Genomic DNA, 20,781 nt, shown 5'->3' on the forward strand with positions numbered 1-20,781 from the left:
AATAGCAGTCCGTTTTCCTCTTGCAATGCTCCTAGTAAATATCTAGTTCTACATACCAAAACAGGCAATTTAAGATACCGGCGTATTAAACTATTTTATAATCTGAGTGTTTATTTAAGTTATTTCGGGGTTTGTAAATTGTAAGAGGACTTTTTTTTTCGTGGAGAAGAACAATCGCAGTTTGCAGGGTGGAAGATAGACAAGCTCACATTTGCAATAGCAACATTACAATTTGCATCTGCACACTGCGAGAACGAAAGAGACGCGCTGTGGACTGGAGGAAAACAACAAAAAGGAAAACGCGATTTTCGGTTGTTTTTCAGAAAGTGGCAGAAGGGGAGGCAATGAGACTTGTTTTAAAGTAACAGGAGTGGAAGAATTGTAAAAATATGAGGTTGTTTATTTTTGCACTGGTGAATTCGATGGAAGAGTTTGGATGTTGCTGCTCATGTTGAATTTGATCGAATCTACAAGTGTTCCATATGTTTATGTTTCGTTATATACACTTTGTGCGTTTTTTTTTTTTTTACAGTAACGCAGATTGAAATACTTGAATAAACAAAAACGATCTTTACTCATTATAATACAAAGAAGAAGAAGAAAAAACACTTTTCTCAAGGGATTAACGTACACCACGATTCAAACGGGTTAGATGTGCTGATAGTGAACAAGGATCTATAGTGTACCGCACACCTTTGTTTTCATAGTGCGATAAAGTAGGGGGGACTTACAACAGCGGCTATTGTATGTTTAAAAACCTAAACCGCCTCTAAGTTTAATCATTCGTAAAATTGTTGTTTGGACACTTTTGGCAAGGAAACCATGCGGGATAACGAGGATGGGGAAGGGTTTGATGGCGAGGCCTCCAATACTTCAATGATTTCGGGGGCTAGTAGTCCGTATCAGCCGACTACCGAGCCGGTCATTCAAAGACATGGGCTGGGCGGGATGAGGTGGGACACGGACTACCTGAAGTCAAACTTTGGCATCTTAAAAATCATACAAGTGGTAAGTGCATTCACACATGCATGCAACCGTATGCTCTTGAGAGATTCATTCCTCTTCACCACTGATATAATTATTGAGCATTTCACGTTCAAATTAGTTGCTACATTGTAAAACAAGATGTTTTGGAATTAAACACAAATATTATGCAACAGATTATAAACACATTTTAAAATCACACAACAACAACAAAAATCAATCATACGATCAGTCCAATTAAAAATACACACAGACAGGCTATATGTTTATATTTTAATCAGTGTACTTCTATACTGTATTGAAGTGTTAGTGTCTACACCAAGTGATTGAAAAATAAGTGGATATGAAAGCAAATAGCAAATGTTGTCATGTGAGAATGTAAATTCTGTATGCAATAGCAGTCACTATTAGTTCCATTAACTCCTGCATGTAAATGGTTAAACGCAAGCTATGTAAATGTCCCCGAATAGACTGTCAATCTTGCGCATTTAAAAGGACATTATATATTAGCATAAACTCAGAACCAGCAAACGGGCATGCATTAATCCTGCCACGTTAGACACGCATGCGTTTCAGTAATGATCGTCTATCCTAGTTTTCCGCAAAAAAAAAATAAATAAAAAAAAATCGATAAAAAAAGAACAAATCCGCGTTATTCCGCGAGTAAAATAAAAGGGCTGCAATGGGTGTTCTCTGCCACATTATAAGACACGCAAACAGTGCTATTGGGTAACAGTTAACACAGGAATTGTTTATTGTTGTTCTTGTTACACTTGTTGTGTCTGTTGTATTTTAGTTTATAACTTGAATTATTCTTGAACTGTAACCTTGTATTACAGTGAAACGTGAAATTCGTGCTAGTCAAACTCGTTGACCCAATGTTTAGGGATGCTTTTTATTGTTTTCGACGTCTTTGAACAGCTCTGAATACATACTTGCCAACATTTGTAAACTGGGATCCCTGGTAATTGTTTTTTAGCTGCTCTGCCGCATACTCGGTTATGAAAATCACACAAACAGATTAATCAAGAACATGCTGTTTATGACCACACTTTGGGAACCTAATTCATGCATTCACTGATTCCTCAAGTCTTGACTCTGGGCAGCTTCTTCACACTCCTAGAAAACTGAGCTACAAAATATGAAGAATCTCATTATTGACCGCTATTAGAACCCAGTATACATAGCTTTGAGTGGTTCTGTATATTATTTATGGAAACCAATATGTGGTTCAGGGAAAGCTCAGAGTCTCTGTAGTGGCATACAGTTGGATACAATGCCTGGACATTGGACAGTTACTGGGTTATCTACAACACAATGCAACATGAGTTCGCTTGCAAGCAAACCCGAAGCACTGTATGAATACACTACAGTAGACCAAGTACGGCAGGTGTTTTAGCCACCAGCCTGGAGGTGAGCAGTGTTATGGACTCTCGGAGGAATCTTTACATGAAGGAAGTGTCTCAAAAAGCAAGGCATGGTATAACTGGAGTAAAAGTATTCACCTTTAGGTCAGGGCTCTGTAGTATTCAGTGATGCAGTGTTTCCATAAACATCTTTTGCCGTGTAAGAACAGCTTCTTTTCTACACTTGCAAACCATTTTCTACACTTCATTAGCTTCAGTACTCTTTGACTGCACACCTTCTTTGGTCGTTGTTTATTCTACTAGTTTCCGTAACTCTCCCCCATATTGGTCCAAACAAGGTTAAAGTTCCACAAAGCACAATGCGCTCCAACTATGCCTGTAATGCGCGTGCAAACCTGTAGAAGAATATCAGTTCTTACTGCAAAGCACAGGTGAGCTTTAAAGATGAGGACCAGCATTAGGGATAGAGCTGTTCTTTGGTGTACCTTTAGACCGTCAAGACTTTTCAAAGTGAAATGCACTGGAATGGAATCGAGCATAGTGAAAAAAGGCCCTTCGGTTAACAAAGGATGAACATATCTGCTCCCTGAATCATTATCCTAGCTTCTCCTGTGAAGGTGTTGGATCAGAATATAAATTTTCATTTAGGTTGCATAATCTTTTTGAACAGATAAAAAAAAGAGAACAGTTCAGTGCTATTTGCTAACAGCAGACAGAAGAATGCTGTTGAATTAGGGCATCATGCAAGCTTGTTTTACATATAGGAAACTTTTTTTGAGACTAGTGCAATATGAGGCGTAGTTGATCTATATTTTTATTATTATGACATGGCTATCTCTTAAGACCTGTAAGGGATTGTGCAGTATTAAATGGGCATACATTAATATGCTTATATACAAACTGTGTGCAAGCTTGGAACATGTTATTTCCCACTGGGGCCTACTATAGCATTTGCTATTGGTATAGCATTCAGAAAAAAAAAAAAAAAAACTTTGTATGAAAACCAGCACAATAGATTATTTGTTTTGTAATTCAAAGGTCAAGAACTGAAAGTAGAAGGTCATTCTGCTGTACAGTGTGACAGCTCATAGTCTGGGAGTGCAGTTACTGTAGCCAGCCTCACAATACCCGGAAACAATACTCTTACCAGTCATGAATTGGACAGCACTAGAGAGAGATGTGTGGCAAAGTTCACCAAAATTAGCAGAGGATCTCAAATTCTTTTTGAAAACTCCTTTGAATGGCCTTTCTTTTTTTTTTTATGTCTGCTGATTAAAAGTCAAAGTTCTTGCCTAATAGGACAAACCACATTGGACGCTCTCAGGCTTTCTGTTTCCATCACAGTTGCAAGGAAGACTGTCATGTTTCATATTGACCTTTTATCCAATGCGTTACTGATTGTCTGACAGACTTCAGACATTGAGGTGAAAGCTCACAGTTATTCACAGCACAGAACATCACACTTCTAGGTCACATCACTAGGTGAAGGTATAATCTGATTGATCAGGTGTCTGTGCTTTTTTGTTTAAAGGCCAAAGAAGACGATGGCAGGATAACAGATTTTAAAGAAGGCCATCAGTATTTACACAGAGAAATTTGAATTTTTGGAACATAGATAAACCGGGTCTGTTTTTACTAAACAGCTTTCAGTTACGGTACAAGAGAAGGGCTGACACAACTCTAACAAACATGCGGGGCTGGGAATAAAACACAACGGCACTTAGTCAGCATTCACCTTGAACTTCACTTCCAATGTTTGCATTTCCTTTCTGCTATTGACATATGTATAAGCATGAAGTTGCTGATAAACTCAAATTATTTTAGTTTGTCGGACTGACCCTGATAAACAGCATTGGCCAGTATCGGTGTAATCTCCTGACTTCTGAGTGGAGGAAGTGCAGCACTGTACTGTACATTGCAAGGTTACGCACAATGCATCAGAAAAGATCCTATCTACTTGGCCCCAGTGAGGTGATGGTGGTGAGGGGCTCTTTGAGCTAAATATATATATATATATATATATATATATATATATATATATATATATATATATATATATATATGTATGTATTTTTTTCTTATGAATGTGTTTGCATTGCAAATACACTCCCAAGTTTGTTTCCAAATGAAACGTTGGTTTCTGGGAGCGTTTCACATCATTTACACAATACCTCTTTTAGTTTCCTTTCATCAGATTCAAAGCCAAATCATTTAATGCAGTTTCAGCAATGATAAATACATACTGCTGAAAGACCTTGGCACATTTTATCAAGACTCCTTTTCTTGGAGCATTTTCTAGATGACCGGATCTATTGTAATAATACCAGTCGGTTAATCTTCCTCAGAGATTTTTGTCTTGGTATTAATTTTAGACCCTGCTGTGTTTCGCTCATTCAGATCAGCTCACTGTACTATTAATGTAATGACAAACTCACAAGCTTATGCTTTAATCAAGACTGTGCAGATGCTATTCCCGGTGTGATTGACAGTGTGAGGTCAGCCTGGTGAGTGAAAACTTTAATATCAAATCAATAAAAAAGACAAATGCGGCAGTTGCTGCTACTCCGGTAAGATTTGTACTCCTGATATAAATGTGCATTGGCCGTATGCTGCAAGGTCAGACAGCCCCCTTTATAAGATAGGGTCAAGGGCCCACTGGCAGCTATTTCTGAAGGTTCCTCTGTTTGTTTGCATAGGTCACCCACAGCTTCAAACACTCAATCATTACGTGATACTGAAAGAAACTAAGTTTAAGAAAATCAACAGTATGATGGTCTTCAGTGTAAACTTCATCTTTCAATGCTTCTGAAATGACGACACGCTGCAGTTGTCCTAAGAAACAGCAAACTGACAGTGGGCTGCAGTGGCTTAGTTCTCTGGAGATTGCCTGTTGGATTTCTGAGTGGGGGATTTTTTTTCTTCTGTTTAATAGATTGAATCTTAAATTCACACATAATATCCTATTGGCCGGAAAAGGAAAAGTGGAAATCAGAGGAATGCAACAGTTGCTGTAAAATAATAGGGTGTGTCTGCACTGGTTTGCATTTGTATTTTGAAAAAGACCACTATCCCCTAGTTTACATATGTTTGCATAACAGGATCAGTCCAATACTAATGCCCTTTTAACCCATTTTGGCCCACTGTGTAGCTTATGACCTAATGTCTGACAATAATGAATGAGCTATGGAGTTTAGATGTTCATCTTCCTCATGTAATGATTAATAAAGAATCAACAGGCTTAGCACTTCTATTGTTGAAAGGGATACAGGTGGCTGTTATAAGAATTTATAGGGTTAATAATAGATTTTGAAATTGTTCTGCTAGATACAAAGGTTTAGCGTTGATACCTCCAATAGCATTTTATAACCTAAAACTGGAAATTATAAATGCCAAGTTATTTGTTGGGTTAAGACTCAATCTGTCAACGACAACTGTTTGTAAATCAGGTTTGAATCTTGATGGTTTGTTGACAGGAAAGCCCCTAACACTTGTTATCAGGAGGTAAGTTGTTCTAGTCAAATGATAAGGGTTTTATGTAAGTAAATTACTTTTTACAAAAATAAATATATATTTGAGTCAGGTTATTAATGAGGAAATTATTTCTAATTGTATACTACTACTTGCTATGGCTTCCTTTTAATATGTTTATTTTAAATACATTTATACCACACATTTTCAAAAGCAGACTGCTTGCTTACTTTGAACCCAAATAAGCTGTGTAATCGTCATTCTGTGGTTTTGTGTACAGACAAAGAAATTGTAAAAAGCTGTTTGGATACAGGTTTGGGGTGGGGCACCTAAGAACAGATGTCTAGGAGAGGAAATGAAGAAAAACAAAAACTCTTTGGGAAGCATCTGTGTCAGGTTTTTCATAAAGGAAGTTCTGTAACCTCCATATACATCTCTTCACATGAATATCTGTTTTGAGGCAAATGTTCAATCAGTAGACTGTAATATAAACTGTGACTCAAAGGAAGTAATTTAGTGAAGTAAGCAATACTGTATTATTCTAGCTCAAGATATACCGGTTTCATGTGCAAATTAATCTTTACTAGCTATTACAGCATGGAAAAACACTTTGCATTGAACAATGAGGCCTGTTTTTTTAACCATTATTAATTGGAAATCAATGGAAGTTGAATTTCAGTTTCAGGTTTCAAAGGTTTTATTAAGAGTATACATAAGATTCTCTGTGTGTAACACCAAAAAGGGTACAAGATAACAAAACAAAATCAAAACCGCTAACTAGGCTGAAGTCCAGTATAATCATTTAAAATATTCACTGTTCACTTTCCAATGCATACAGCACTTGAGACTGAAGTAGTTATTCTGTGGACATAATAGATCAAGGATGAAACAAACACCAGTTACATTGACAACCATCATGATCTGAGTCATGTACTCTTGTTGTCTGGGTGATGGGAGCACGGTTTCATAGCGTGACCTCTGAAATAACGCCTTGGGCATGTAGGGGCCTGCTGGCCACTCTGTGGTGACAGCGACTTGAGTCATGGATAGTTATGTCATTTTTACCAAACAATAAACGCCACTTTGTTCCTTCAACATAGACAGGAATTGGCTGCTGAAAATATTTGTTTTTTAGCTGTTTCTTTTTATCTCAAAAGTTTTTTTTATCAGAATGTAGCTTGGATGTCCACTGCCATTAATACATGTGTCAAGCTAAAACTTTACAGTTATAGATTTAGAGTTAACGATTCTTGTACACTTGGGTTCAAATCTGGCCTATTATTGATGGTTAAGTTAAGTATGTCTTCGGCTGTCGAAACCACGTAGCACTACACATTGTAGCACTACACATTTCGACACAATTGGCGGAGTCACTGTCCAGGGTGGCTTAATACATCAGAGTAATGTGGTGGAGGGGACAGATAGTTCAGTTCACTAAGAATCTCTATTCTTTCTATATAAAGTAATATTAGGTGCAATGGACAGATGTGGGCCTAGTTGTGTGTGATGTCTAACTGGGGTTTCCCTGCCAGTCTTAACTGATCCAATAAAAAAAAATATCATCTCCAGTGGTTTCATTTGGAATGCATCAAAAAGAGTGCAACCAAAAAAAAAAAAAAATTGAAAAGAAAATTCAGCCAAGGCATGTGACAGATAGCCTGTAAAAGATTCAAAGGAAGGATTTAAAGTTCCTTCTGTTAAGGTAATCTAGGTCAGTTGGCACTTCTGTGAGGTTGAACTCCTCTGGTTATTTATAATAAAGCAGATTGGGTGCCTAGCCAGGCGAATGTGCACTGTTCCAGTTTTGCAATCAGCAGCTGTTCTGTGCTTCACTCCCTTAATGTCATCACAGTTGTGGTGTAGCTCAGTTAGGACTTGCATGAAGAGACTCTGTAAGGGGTTTATTCTCTGCTCACCTGTTATGAGGATTTAGTTCATGAACAACACATTTGGTGGGTGGGGGGTTTCAGAATTTTAACAAATAAAAAACAGGAGCCAGGCACACATTTTGCAGTCATGAGCATGATTCGCACGGGACATGGATTAGTTTTCATTAAGTCAGTAAATTTAAAATGAAACGCGATGTTGTGCATGATTTGTAAACAGTGAACCGGGTGTAAATAACGAATCTCTTTGTACCTTCTTTTCCAAAGGCTATAATAACCGGGCTATAGATTGTCAAACTGATATCTCAGATGTTTCAAAAGATGTGACTCTTGTTTATTTGTATTGTATTTTTAAATTTGTTTGGAGCACATTTAAAGACCAGAGTAAGAGGGGTAGGTGCTATAGTGGGTTAATTTAGTGTTTTTTCCTTGCAACCTCTGATGGTCACGGTTTGAATCCGACTCAAGTCTCAAGTTCAGTGAGTTTGGTGGACACATGAAAACCGCAACTCAGTTTGCCACCATCTCTGCTGAGGGAATCTCAGAACTGAATGGCAGGCGGTGGAGAGCTGTGATGAGGTACTCTTATGTAATGTTTACCATGGGGTCTGTGGACGGTCATCTTGCAGTTTTACCTCGCTTTTCACATGGTCGCAGTATGCATAGTAAACCATGTACTTTACCATACCTCACTATTATTTACAATGCTTACCTATGCTTTACTATGCTTTACTATGCTTTACTACATTTTGCTGTGCATTTACTATAAGGGTGCTCATGGCTCTTTGCTCAACTATAGACAGTACATTATCCCTTACATTTCATGAGCACTAAATTACAAAAAAATTTTATATATATATAAACATGGCTGTTTCTATCAACTTGCTTAGTGAAATGTATCTTGTATTACAGTAAAGTAGAAAGTTTTGCAAGGACTGTTAATGGCCTGAAAGGTTAAAATGAATCATTCAGTTACTTTGTTTACTAAGGAACATTCGTGTAGCAGATGCTTTTTCACACAGACAAAGCAGTCCCAGTGAACTATGGTGTGTGATGTGGGTAGATGCAGGCACTATAACTGGGATCAAGGCATGCAGTAGATTAAAATGTCATAGCTAAAGTGACTGAATTAGTTGAACAAGGTGTGTGTGTGTGTCTCTGTGTGTGTGCAGTCATGCAGAACTGGTGGAAAAGGTAACCGTTTTGTTGCTCAGCATTCCCAGCAGGGAGACTGACAGAGCCCAATTCTTTGCCTCTGCATAGCCTGAAGCTGAGAGTGCTTCAGAGCTGCTCTCCGGTGTCATGGCTACAGGTGCCTGGTGAATGCTGAGGCCTAAATTAAAGATTACAGAGCGTGCATTTCTGCTTCGGTCCTAAAACAAGATCATCATTTTCTTGCCTTCCTAGCTGTTTAGCATTAAGCAAAAATGAAAATAATTACGTCTATCTTCTTTGAATTCTGAGAGATACATCTTAACAGTAAAGTGGTTAAAACATATTTTTAAATGTTTTTTTTTAATTATTTTTACGTTTGTCATATTGGATGTTAGCTTTGGTAAGTGGACCATGAGATTTATGGTAAGGTTAAGGTACAAAAAACATTAAATAGATCAGCTATTGACTTGTGACAATGGGTTTGCAATGGAAAATGAGTCACTTATTAGGTGATGGGTCTGAACCAGCTCAGACTAGAAACAAAAAATGACAATGTGTAACAGCAAAATAGTACTTATTAATATAGCAGTGCAGTGCTCCAGTGAATAAGGCCTTTTGTATTCGTTATAGACAGGAGATCCCAGGGATTCCCAGACTGTTCTCTCACTTTAGAGCAGATGGCTGAGAAGAAGGGAGTGTGTTTCCTGGTGTTGAATTACAGGCAGCTCTTACACCTTGGAATGGATGAGGACTTGGGCAGCTGTGACATGTAATCATTACTTATCCAATTACAAACACGGTCACCATTTCTCCTCTCCCTGCAAGCAAAATGCCTGTTCTCCCTGGTGTCTCTGATGGACAGCAAGTGATAAGAGGCAACTACTTTCTCCTGGCTGATGTGACTCTCGTACCTCATGTTCTGCTAGTCTAGAAACAACACGAATGAGGCTTAAATTGCCTGATGTTGGAAACTTGGCTGCTGTGCTTGTCTAGGCTTAGTCATTGGTGAGCCTCAGAAACATCACTCTCAGTAGCTGCTACGCATCCTATTATACCAGGCACTTGCACAGCCATTTTGTGTGTTTGTATTTTCTATGGATCCCTAATTTTAAATTCAGTTAATTGCAACATTATTTAAAGTAAATGTGTACTAGCACAGATTTGTCTCCTTAAATGTTACAATACGTGGAGCACACAGTAGTAAGACATATTATCCAATAAATGTATGATTTTATATATAAATAATGGTGTAGCTACAGTGTTTGACAGTGAGTAACAAGCCCTGGGGGTGGTGCATCCATACAGAATTATAAGTTACATACTGTAGCACGCTCCTAGCCAAGCTGAAGCTATTGCTCCTGGTTTACTGGGTATTGTTTCTCATAAACAGATTTGAGGGTCAGATGACCTTGAAAGCTTGAAGGGAACCACACCTGCATTCCAAAGTAATCTAAAGCACACTAAAGATTTAGATTTATGTAAACACTCCAGCCAACACTGTTATAAAACATATTTTTTTGATTCTGGTTAATAAAAAAATAATACTGGAAGTATGGAGCATGTTGGAATTTCAAAGCTCTTTTAACCACCGGAAAATGAATGCTGGAATTGTACATTACCGGTATGAATGAATAATATCATTGTACATTAGCAATATCAGTCAATACTGGCATCCTACATTAGCAATATCAATGAATACTGGCGTCGTACATTACCGGTATTAATGAATACTGGCATCGTACATTACCAATATCAATGGTTTTGTTGAGCTGACTTTTGAGCCTCTTGTTTATTTCATGGCTGAAATCAGCTTTGCGCTTGTGGACAGTGGAAATAGAAAATCTCCCTTATTTTATTTCCTTGTAAATGTTTTCCATGTGAAAATGGCCCATTTGAAATGCAATAGCTTATTTCCAGTGGGATGGGAGTCCTGATTCTGTCAGGTTTTCTAGCACAATGAATTGAAACATTAGGTGGACATGAAGTTGCTTGCGCCTAGGTTATACAAAAGTAATTGATTCTTGAGAGTCACTTATTCAATGGACCTCAGACCAGGTGATCAAACTACATAGGAACCCCACACTCAACCCCATGACCCTTTGCATAGTGCAGATTGGTTAGCATCCTTACAGGGTGAATCCCTTCAAATGCAATTTTTATTTCTTTTTTTGCTTATACTTTCATGATGTTTTTAACCATTCTGAGTTCTGTAGCTCAGATATTGATTTGGAATCGATAGTTAGGGATTCCAAAGAAAAACATGATATTTCAACCAGTGGGCCACACTGATGACAGTAAGATGGTAATGGGGCCAGCAGAGTTGGAAGGTTCCTGTGTTATGTGATTCGATTGGAAACCAGAAGTACTCCAAGCTGGCAAAACTACTATTTTAAGCATGACAAACAGTTTAGTCATCATTAGTTATCAGCAACAGTACATTCTTCTATAGCTGACATTATGAATTGAATAGTACAGTTCAAAACATGGATAAGAGAAACAGTTTATTGGGTTATACACATATGCTAGGCAAACCGTCTACAGGAAAGAAAAGATGAAAGGATGATGAAAAGGTAGTTATGGAGTGCGACTGATAGACCGACAGCGTGACTGATCAGTGTGTAAGGGTCCACATTTTGAACAAGAACCCTAAAAGGATCACCTTTACATTGTACAGGGAAAAAGCTGTAGGGCTGACATTTACAACATGGTCGCAAATATTTACAACTACAGTATTTAATACAGCACTACACATCTGGAAAGCATTCTAATACAGCGAATACAGAGTTCAAATAAAAGGCAGTTTACTGTGCTGATCTTGTCTGTCCTCTGCTCATCAGGGTCTCTTCAATTCCAGCTCAGTGGGGAGGGCAGCAGGCTTTTTTTAAAGTACACAGAGGAGATGGAAAGAAGCGGGGTCAACAAAAGGCACTTCATAGTTGAGTGTTTTATGTTTTTGGAGATTATGTAATACAGAATGGGTCTCGCACACTAATTTATCATATTGTAGTTTCAGTTAATCTTCAAAAAAGATTAAAGACTTTATTAGGTTTTATATACAGTACACAGTGTATTATCGTATTGCACGCACAGCCGTTGCGGCTACGTCGATTTTCATACCCTGACAGCCTCTTGCCTTCACACAGATTGCTCAGTCCAAACATTTGGTTCCTGTTATATACCTGCCTGCTAATTACAGGCAGATGACACCCATTAAATACCACATCAACGCACCATGATTATATATACAGGGTGATTAGTAATCATGGTGCGTTGATGTGGTAAACTTACTTTCTAATCACCCAGTATATAATAAACTTCCCGACCACAACTATTGGTGCAGATAAGTAGCTTTTAATATTTGAATATGTTGCGCAGCACATGAGCTCTGTGATGCAGCCAAATTAAAGTGGATGAGCTGTGTAATTAACTGGGGATGCATGCAATCAATTAGCACTATCACTGCCCATGCTTGAGCTTCCAGCCTCTGTTTCACAGAGCTAAAATGGATTTTCCAGACCTCAATCCAAAAAGAAGAATCTCCAGAGAAAAAAATATATAAAAATGCTATTGCACAATATGAAGTCAACAGCAGTGCACGTGAAACTGAAATTCTCTCTGTGTTGTGCTTATCACAGTCTCACAACAGTAGCTCATTCTGCACATGTAGGCTCCATAGGCACTATTTTAAAGTCAGTGAAAATACAATAGGACATTTTTGGAGATTAATAAAACTAGCAGTTAATAGTTTTGTGCAGTAAAAATGTTGCCTTTGCTCTAAATATCGCCTCATTCCTCTAGTTGAGTGCCAAGTTTGTACTGGATTTGAAGCCAGGTACCAGATGAAAAGGGCCAGAGTGCCACTGTGTTTTCTTATCCAGCCTTTTTATTGGAACATAAACCCTTAAATCTGTTTGATTTGTCACCTTACTGCAGACCTAATTGTGTTAATCCTAGTGGGTTATTAGTGTGATACAGTGGTAGGTGGCCGCCAGAATTAGCATTATATCGCTTACCCGGAGCTACAGGTCTCAGTTAAAAGAGAAACACATTTGCATTTCCAGGTGATGTAGGGAATGTCCTTAGCCAAGCTTTTCAAGCTTTAAATAATCTAAAAAGCCCCTTTGATGTCATCTAACAAATTGAATTTGCATTGCAGAACAGACTTGAACATCTGTATTGCTCTGCTAATTTCACTTTAAAATGTTTTTAAAGCAAGTGCAAAGTTTCCCTATTTTTTTCTGAATTGGATAAAACAATTTTCGCGTCATAAAAATAGCAAGAAAAACTCTGCGCAATAATTTAGTTGCACATAGATGCAGCTGACTGCGAATTTTATAACATTAATGTATTTTTGCATGTGTTTCAAGATTTCAGGGGTATATAATATCTAGAGCAGTGGTTGACAGAACAATATGCCAAATATTGAGAGGGGTGTGTGCTAATTCAGTGTCAGAGCTGTGAACAAATGGTAGCATCTGGTATAGGTAAATGTAGAGAACAATGTTTAAACAAGACAGGGGGAACTAGATATTCCACATGTCTTGTGATTCCTTGCCAGCCCTGGTGTTAGTGTCTCCCCACGATGCCTCAGCCAACGTGGCACTCCAGCTGTCCTGTTTGTGAAGGATGGTTTAAATTTGCAGCAGTATCAAAATGCATTGACTATCAACAATCCCATCTAAGAGGGGATGCTTTACACTGATTTCATGTCATGACACTCATTATTTTATCAGCACAGCTTTCACTCTGCAGCTTTTTCTTTTGTTGGTTCAGTTCACCATGCATTACAGACTTGGGATGATATTCTTTATAGACAGCCATTTTCCTTTAGTGGTGGGGTCAGACTTGGATAAAGGGAACTTCAGCTTTCTAAAATGTGTTAAGGGTGGGAGATGTCTGGTGTTGGAAGACCAACAAATAGCATATTGGTTGTTTTAAAGGCAAACCTGGAGAACATACAATACACTGACTTGGCAGAATAATCTGAACTGTATCCCAGTTTGAAGGTTAATTTATTCAGTTACTGTACAACTAAATTCCCTTTGCCCCCTATCCAGATCTGAGGTGAAGGGCTGTTTTCTCTGCAATCATTTTTTTTTTTAAAACTAAGATCAGATTTCTGCTTGGGGGTGGGGAAACATAACACAGGGCACCCTCCAAAACTGTCAGGCTTGCCTGGACCAATTTAGTTGAAATGCTTTTGCATTTTATTTTGATATTCTGTGCGAAATGGTGAAAGAAAACTGTGAAAATAAAAACTTTAATAGCACACAACAAAGACACTGGGTTTTCAGTTACTTGCTGATCCCTGTCTTCCACATGGAGCTTAATTTATTTTGCTGAAATAAAGAAACATTGCACTTTTGAGCTGCCAGCATCTTCTGTCATTGTTTAAGTTTTTTCAATCCAGAATCAAACAAGAATAACATGTCAAAAGATTGGGGGAGTGTTAGAAACAGACAGTTTCAGAGGTAAAGCTGGAATGGAGTTTTGTAACTAAGGGATCGGAACTAAACAATATTCAATGTGAGTATTCCTTAGCTGATTTAGCAGGAGCCTGGTTACCCAGATTGGTGACGTCTTGTCATTTTAGTATCAGGATACAGATAAACTGGAATTCATCAGCCATGTAGTTTTATATCTAAAGCATTAGGTTGCATGAAGGCTAATGGACTACTTCTTCTTCTTCCTACAGGTTTTGGCACTGATTGCCTTTATTTGCATAGAGACCATCATGGAGTGCTCTCCTTGTGGAGGGCTGTACTTCTTTGAGTTTGTCAGCTGTAGTGCCTTTGTCATCACCGGAGTGTTACTGCTGGTCTTCATTCTCAACCTACACACTAAAGTACCCCAGATCAACTGGAGCCTCACAGTAAGATATATGCATTCTTTATTTAACCAGGAAATAGCTGTGCTGTTCCCATCTCACTGCCAGTCCTCCCTAGTCGTAAGTTTTTTCAAGGGGAAATCCTCGTCTTGCTATGATAAATTATGTTTTTTTTTTATTTCTCCCTTTTAGGAATGTTAATCCATTTTGCAGAAATACCATTAAAGTGACAGAGCTTAGCAAAACAAGCCAGTTGTGGGACTCTGATTTACTATTATATTTTCTAATATTATCACAATACTATATTTTAAGCAAATAGTTGAAACTTCAAAGCATTTGCAGGTAGGAAAAATTGTATTCGGACAATTACTGTCTTTTAATTTACGTTTTTCCCCCCAAAGTCCTGACCCACGACTGTGATCTTTCCTTTTTTTTTAATAAACTGCTGTGAAGGGCACAGAGTAAACACTTTTTTCCCTTTTCCTGTCCATAGAGCACATTTAAAATGAAGCTGACGTGGTTCATTTAAATAATCACATTTTTAGCCTGTGGTTTGTCTGAAGTTTGGATAAACACTGACTCCTAGTTCCTGAACAAATAGATATTGCTGCTGCTTGGCTAGGCTGCCATTAGCTGGCCCAGGGGGCTAAGTATAGCTTTGCATTTGGTCTGGGATGGAATGCTGTGTCTAGGCAGCTCATTTTAGGACTTTTTGATTATTGTGTTTATGTCTTTGGATTCAGTCTGCTGGATGAAGGACAAAGACTGCCTCCGCATCACGGCTGCCCACATTGAAAAAACGCAAATCAGAGCACTTATTTATTTTTATTGAGCCATTAATTCGGACACACCAGGATTTGGTATGGTCTGGGACCGTCTTCGTTAACCTGTGTATAATTTTGGTAACTCCCATTGTGGAAGGTTTTGCACAATTGAAGGGGAAGAGTTTAAAATATATCTTCTTGAAAAGCCCCATCTCAAGTTGAAAACTGTATGGTCCAGGACACCATGCTAGAATTCCACTTTCCCTTATTAAGTTGTGTTTCAATTAAATATTCCAGTTTATGGGACATGTAAAGTTTCAAAAAAGGGAGTTACATATGCACTGCCTGGCCACTTGCACTAATAATGGTTTGGGCCACGATTTCCCTGATCACAGCCTTGACATGATGTGGCAGACACAAGGTGCTGGATTGGTGCAGAGAGGTAATAATGGTTTGGGCCATGATTTCCCTGATCACAGCCTTGACATGATGTGGCAACCACAAGGTGCTGGATTGGTGCAGAGAGGTAGGCAATCTTGATGACAAATGTGTTGGATTGAGATCTGCCACGGAAGGTGCTTGTCATGCTCCTCAAAACTATTGGCACAGCTGATGTGTGCGTTACCTTGGAAATTGCCATCAGTAAACAAGTGCAGCATTGCAGGGTGGACTTGATCCGCAACGATGGTTAGGAATTATTTTTTTTTTTTAATTTAGTGGTCGCCAATTATTTTTTAATGTTTTCTCCCCAATTTAGTAATGTCCAATTATTTTCAGGCTCAGCCCACCGCTACCACCCCTGCGCTGACTCGGAGCAGCACGAACACACGCTGTCCTCTGAAGCATGTGCCATCAGCCAACTGCTTTTTTTCACACTGCGGACTCACCATGCAGCCACCCAGAGCTACAGCGTCGGAGGACAACGTAGCCCTGGGGAGCTTACAGGCAAGCCCGCAGGTGCCCCGGCCAGACCACAGGGGTCGCTGGTGCGCGGTGAGCCGAGGACACCCTGGCCGACATAGCCCTCCCTACCCCCATGCGGCAATCGGCCAATTGAGCGCCGCCCACTGGGAGCTCCTGTCCTCGGTCGGCAAAGGAATAGCCTGGACTCGAACTTGCGACATCCAGACTATAGGGCGCATCCTGCACTCCACGCAGAGCGCCTTTACTGGATGCGCCACTCGGGAGCCCCTCAATGGTTAGGAATTTGAGGTAATACTACAGAATAAGCAAGTGATCCAGGGTGATGCTAGATCCAGTCGGGCAGACAGGTCATAATACAATTGCTTTAAAAAAAAAAAAGGAACCAGAGAGAAAAAGTACCTTGTGATATTAGTATTGTATTGTATGATACAACTTTAGCACTTCTCTAAATGGGAACAATGCCTTGCTCTGTGAGATTATCTAGTAATTAATACACCATAAAGCCAATAAACAGCTTGTCACTTACATTAAACTACAAGCTGAAGTAAAAAAAGACTAGGTTGTTTGTTTAGGGGGGTATCTCTCTCTCTGAATGTATAACTGAGGACAAGACTACATTCCAGCTGTGTCCCTCCTAACAGCTCTAACAGATGTGAATTTCTGCCACTGCCGCCTGTACTGCAGTAATGAGCTCAGCAGGCTGAGGGGCTGCACTGCAGCTGGATCACATGGTGTTTGTGCCATTATTTCATTTACACTATAATAAGTATGTATCAGTGTTGTTTAAGCTCCCACGAACAATTAACAATGTGCGAATTAACTGTTTCACAAACACCATATGCAAATCCATCTTTTTTTTTTTTCTCCCTGTGCTGAATTGAATTGGAGTTCAAGTGCTTTAAAATAATACTGTGCTGTGCATAATAGCAGTAAGGAATGATGTGCTGCATGTTTATATCACTAAATGTGTTTCCTTCTTTTCATATATATATTTTTTTTTTTTGCAAAACTTTTGCCAGAGAAATTCCATTCAGATGAGAAATAATGGCAATTTGGTTATGTAAATACTAGGTTGTTTCTGTTTTTTTCAAGTGCTCTATGGCTGTTTGTGTAAAGTACTAATAGCAGATGCTGAAATGTTCCGTTTGTAATGCAACTGCAGAATAGAGTAGTAGTTACAGATTAATAACAGTCATTTTTTTTTTTTATTTACTGGACCTCAATGATTTTTTTTATGGCAAATGTGGATTCATCTCCATATTGAGACCCCTTTGTTTTATATAGACAACAATGGGTCTTTAACCTAACAAGTGTTCCAGGGAAAGCCTTAAGGAACCATAGCATGCTAATATCTAATATAATAATAATAATAATAATAATAATAATAATAATAATAATAATAATAATAATAATAATAATCTTTGTTTTATATAGCGCAATTCATGCAACACATCTCAAAGCGCTTTACAGTCCAAGAATAATAATACATAATCATAAATAATCACAGCAGGCTATATGGTTTTTGGGACTCTTAAGAGCCCAGCATCAGCAGATCGCAGCTTTCGCACAGGAGTATATTCAATTAACATATCGGGGATGTAACTTAGTGTCAAACCATTCAAGGCCTTATATGTTAAGAGTAATATTTTAAAATCAATCCTGAACTTAACCAGTAGCCAATGCAGGGATGCCAAAACAGGTGTTATATGTTCAAATGATTTAGCTCTAGTTAGGACTCAAGCAGCCGAGTTTTGAACATACTGTAGGCTACTGAGAGCATGTTTTGAGGCACCAGCAAGCAAGGCGTTGCAGTAATCAAGTCGAGAGGAGACAAAGGCATGCACTTTCTATAACATACAGTATTGTAACTATATTAGTTTATAAAGAATATATTTCATATTAATAGCAGTGAGAGGGTGGGATATCATGCGAGGCATGGGCTATGACTTATGACTGCAATCACATGATAGTCATGCCTTATTGCGTATTGCTTATTAGACTCCAGTTAGGGTAGAGTGCAGTCATTAATTAAAGCGTTTGTTTTGGAACCTGTTAAGTATACAGCTTGGGGATAAAGCAAGCACCAGCACAGGTTCCCTTCAGCACCCCATAACACCCCTGGATATGAATGTGTCTTGGAGCATAATCACTTGTGAGTGTTGGGATTGTGTGTATTAGGCAAACACCCTTCTAATCTAGAATATTGTTATTATTATTTAGTCATTTAGCAGACGCTTTTATCCAAAGCGAATTACAGAGACTAGGGCGTGAACTGTGCATCACAACTGCTGCTGCAGAGTCACTTACAAAAGGACCTTGGTTTTATGTCTGAAGGATGGCGCACAGGGAGGTTAAGTGAATTACTCAGGGTCACACACAGGTAGTCCGTGGCTGAGCGGGGATTAGAACCGGGGACCTCCTGATGTCAAATCCCTTTCTTTAACCACTGGACCACCAAGTGAGCTCATAGACACTCCCCCAAACCTTTGAACTGGCCTCCAGAGTTGGAAGTCATGTGCATGAACCCACGGTGCCACCTAGCCCTCTAATTTCATGGAGGGAAATAAAATGTCAACTGCATAGCAGTTTGATCCATCCAAGGTTTTACTGTGAGCTTAATTAGACACACCTGAGGTTGTTATTAGTTACACAAATGGCTCCATGCCTTTTTAAAAAAAAAAAAAATTATCCCTCAACATACCTTTTATGTATACAGAAAGTTTGTAATTTTTTGTCTGGTATCCTGATTTTAAATTCTGTTTCAACCCTCCAACGGAGTACCTTATATACTCAAGTTACCTGGATCGCAAGGCATCAGTGTGTTTCATTTCAAATTCTTCATGAATGTAACCAGTTCTCCCCCAGCTGCTTTAAATCGTGCTGTAATTTGTGTTAGTTATTGTATCTATTTAACCTTCAAATACTTAACTTGAGGTGCTTCAAGGTTATGTACGGTGTAATGCTAAAATAAACACAAACATCTGAATCTGAGGGCTTGACTCACTGTTTGTGTTCATAGGACAGTGTAAATACTAATACATAGCAGATACTGTAGAGTAATATGGGATTTGAGAATAGTGATACAATCAATAATGAATTACTCTGTTATCCTTCAATATTTCAGTGTTTACACTCTTCTACAGGAATGTGCTGGCCCATCATTGGCTGAGATTATATAGGCTATATCTTTGGAACCACTTGTCCAGTTTTTACCCTTAAAAAGTTTACCATAATAAAAGCATAGCAAAGTATAGTGAAAGCATTAGTAAGCACAGTATAGACCAGCAAACATATGGGTCAGTATATTAAACATGGTAAATGCATGGTATAACCATGGGAAAAACTGCAAAAATACTGTGCAATAATACCTTGGTAAACCTTTGTAAGGGTAGTTTATTTTTGCAGAGAACTGTAATGTACCATGTCTCATTGGCAATAGAATGATGAGTTAAATGCTGTCACTGCTGTATCCGTAGGATCTGGTGAACACTGGAGTCAGTACCTTCTTCTTCTTCCTGGCATCGATAATGCTGGCAGCTCTGAACCACCGGACCGGTGCCGAGGTCACTGCAGTGGTAAGACTCTCCCCATCCCCCTCCTGATTAATGACCTGGTAACTGGTCCTTTTAGGAAAGCAATCATTGAAATTGCTGACCTTTCAGTAGGTCTAACAGTTAATTCACTCAAAAGCTTTGGAATGTTCTGTTCAAGTCCTTTCGTACAGCAAGTGCAGCTGTCTTGAAAAATACCAGATTCTCAACTACAAAGAACTGCTTGAAGCACTCTAAAAGAAACAACTGTCAAAAGTCTCCATTGCTGATTCATCGTTGCTTGTCAGACGTCTTTCTTTTTGCGCGAGGAGGAAATGTTATGAGCCAGTGCAACATCCGAACAATCCTGAGATACGGAAGGGTGTTTTTTTTTTTTTTAAGGTGCAACAGTTTCCCATGATCTTAATTAATTAGGCTTATGCTTAGTGGGAAAAAACAAAAAACAAAACTTGTTGCAACACTATTAAAAACAACATGCTGTACATCTTTATATACAGCTAATCTTTATAAATGAGATCACTGGGATACTAAGCATTGCTTTTCTCAAGTGTATATTCTGCCCTCTTGTGAATGAACAGCTGTACTGCAGTGTACAAGTGGCAAGATTGGATTATACGGTCATTTTCTTCTTTAGGGGAACAAACTTTTTTTTGTCCAAGGTAACATTCAAATATTTTCACAACGGAACTGTGCTTTGAATTACCGTAACTCATCACTTTATCAAACACTAAATACAGCTTCATTAATGTTCTTCATTTAGCATTGCCAGCGGTTCTGCTGAGTCGTGTCTGATGCATGTGTTCTCAACAGGAAATACAAATGAAACAGTCAGGGGTTCCTGTTTGCTTTAAGTCA

At 38.7% G+C, this 20,781-nt stretch overlaps 1 protein-coding gene across 1 annotated transcript in view; it reads left to right on the forward strand.

The window, feature by feature from the left end:
* The window catches only part of LOC117424671 (CKLF-like MARVEL transmembrane domain-containing protein 4), a 24,204-nt gene continuing 3,423 nt past the window's right edge, over positions 1–20,781 (forward strand). Inside the window, exons 1-3 of the mRNA XM_034041275.3 lie at positions 1–1,008; positions 14,556–14,732; positions 19,852–19,950. Coding sequence (XP_033897166.2) covers positions 823–1,008; positions 14,556–14,732; positions 19,852–19,950 — 462 coding nt within the window. The 5' untranslated portion in view covers positions 1–822. The remainder of the gene's footprint in view (positions 1,009–14,555; positions 14,733–19,851; positions 19,951–20,781) is intronic.

This window comes from Acipenser ruthenus, chromosome 19 (assembly GCF_902713425.1).
Source record: "Acipenser ruthenus chromosome 19, fAciRut3.2 maternal haplotype, whole genome shotgun sequence".
NCBI classification, from domain to species: domain Eukaryota; kingdom Metazoa; phylum Chordata; class Actinopteri; order Acipenseriformes; family Acipenseridae; genus Acipenser; species Acipenser ruthenus.